Source organism: Rhinopithecus bieti, unplaced genomic scaffold (assembly GCF_001698545.2).
Source record: "Rhinopithecus bieti isolate Rb0 unplaced genomic scaffold, ASM169854v2 scaffold_1295, whole genome shotgun sequence".
In the NCBI taxonomy this organism is placed as follows: Eukaryota; Metazoa; Chordata; class Mammalia; order Primates; family Cercopithecidae; genus Rhinopithecus; species Rhinopithecus bieti.
In genome coordinates, this window is record NW_016803880.1 from 4,602,120 (window position 1) to 4,604,416 (window position 2,297).

Consider the following 2,297-nt stretch of genomic DNA (forward strand, 5'->3'; position numbering starts at 1 on the left):
CACCCCCCGCTGCTTTTTATGATGGACTGCATTTTTCAAAGCAGATTTAGGTTTACAAAGAATTCGAGCAGAAAGTACAAAGAGTTCCCTCTACCTCTCACTTCCCCACTACCCCACAATTTCCCTTAGATTAACATTTTGCCTTAGTATGGTACATTTGAACCAATTTTGATACATTATTATTAACCAGTGTTCCTGTTTTAACATGGGAGGGGCTTTTTGTGTAGTATAGTCTATTGGTTTTGATAGATGCATAATTCTGTGTATCTATTATTACTTATGACAGTATTGTACAGAGTAGTTTCTGAAAATCCTCTGTACTCCACCTATTCAATCCCTTCCCCACTCTTCCTAAACCACTGGCAACCACTGATCTTTTTATTTTCTCTGTAATTTTGCCTTTTCCAGAATGTCCTATGGTTAGACTCATGGCATCCCCTTTTAGCAGCTGCAGAAACTAAGAACTGTGCCCAAGGATAAAAATGTTTGCAGACCCACTGAGCTGGGATTTATACTTAGACCTGCTGGCTTTAAGTTCTGGGTGTGTTTCTTCTCAAATTGCCAAACTTCCATATGGATGATTTTCTTTTCCTTCCCTGAAATTTGTTTAATTGACTTTTTTCTGTAATTTGTGTTTGCCCTCACAGTGAAGACAAAGTAGTAGAAGTAGCAGAGGAGGAAGAAGTGGCTGAGGTGGAAGAAGAAGAAGCCGATGATGACGAGGACGATGAGGATGGTGATGAGGTAGAGGAAGAGGCTGAGGAACCCTACGAAGAAGCCACAGAGAGAACCACCAGCATCGCCACCACCACCACCACCACCACGGAGTCTGTGGAAGAGGTGGTTCGAGGTAATCCACTGTTTGCTTGGATTCCCCCATCCCCAAGGTAAAGAAAGTGCAATACCAGAGTTTGAAAGAGCCACCCGAGCAACACTGCCTTCCCCCATCAAAAACGTTTTTTTTTTCAAAAGGCTTCTTATGCTTGTTGAATTTTTTTTGGTTTACCAAGCAAACAATTTCAAATAATGTGAAATCTTGATTATACAGTTTGTTTTGTACCTTGTATGTGCTACTTGGCAAATCCCAAGTGATTCTGCTAGACTCCACCCAACCAGGTAGTCATCTAATTTGACAAACACTGAGTTCGGTGATTCCTTGGTTTGTGTTTGTTACATGATACTGTCTGTTACCACCTAGACTATGAGTTCCTTGAGGATATGGACTTGATTTTACTCAGTATTGCACAGAGTGCCTGGCTTGTAGTTTTGATAAATCTTAGTCGAGTGAGTAGTTGTGATTATATTTCATTGAAGAAGGAGATTTGGGCCGGGCACAGTGCCTCAGACCTGTAATCCCAGGACTTTGGGAGGCTGAGGCAGGCGGATAACCTGAGACCAGGAGGTTGAGACCAGCCTGGACAACATGGTGAAACCCCATCTCTACTAAAAATACAAAAATCAGCCAGGCGTGGTGGCGGGCACTTGTAATCCCAGCTACTTGGGAGGCTGAGACAGGAGAATCGCTTGAACCCAGGAGGTGGGGGTTGCAGTGAGCTGAGATCGTGCCACTGCACTCCAGCCTGGGTGACAGCAAGATTCTGTCTCAAAAAAAAAAAAAGAGTATCACATTATTTTATGCTATGAAATTTAACTGAGGTGATTTGTGTGGAGATTACATTGTTTTCTTGGGGAGTATGACAGTGCTTTCTTCAAGAGGTAAATATAATATTGATGTCTTAGACTTTGTCTATTGAATTACTGTTTGTGTTGCAAATATTGTGAACTAAAAGAACTAAAAGTCCTTACTTGTCTCCATGAAATAAAAACACACATTCAGTTGATATTAAATGACCAAATGTTACAGAAACAAGTAAACTGTTGGACTGAGTTCCTTAAAGAGTATGCATTTGTTCCTTAAAGAGTTCTGCCTTTTGTATCTGCCATTTACTTGGCAGATAGTAAAAGATGCTTCTAGAGCTAGATTGAATATGTACTTACTGAAATTTAATGTATTGCAAATGCTTGCAAAGCTCACCCACAAATGTTGCGGCATTTACAAAAAGTGGCTTTCTCTCACTTTTTACTAAAGTTTAATGATTTCAGATTTATTGTTCTATTGGAGCTTAACATGGGCTACTTTGTCTCCCTCAACTATATTCATAGTTGTCACTGTAGTATTTTCTTCCCTTTGTTACATTTTTTACAACCTTATTAGGGTGTAATTTACATATAAGATTTATTTGTTTTTGGGCCGGGCGCGGTGGCTCAAGCCTGTAATCCCAGCACTTTGGGAGGCC

The 2,297-nt window shown here is 40.5% G+C and overlaps 1 protein-coding gene across 6 annotated transcripts in view; it reads left to right on the forward strand.

Moving 5' to 3' along the window:
* The window catches only part of APP (amyloid beta precursor protein), a 297,857-nt gene that overhangs the window by 151,587 nt on the left and 143,973 nt on the right, over window positions 1-2,297 (forward strand). For all 6 annotated transcript variants that reach the window (XM_017856460.1, XM_017856467.1, XM_017856483.1 and 3 more), the window contains exon 6: window positions 648-850. In XM_017856460.1, the coding sequence (XP_017711949.1) occupies window positions 648-850 (203 nt within the window). The remainder of the gene's footprint in view (window positions 1-647; window positions 851-2,297) is intronic.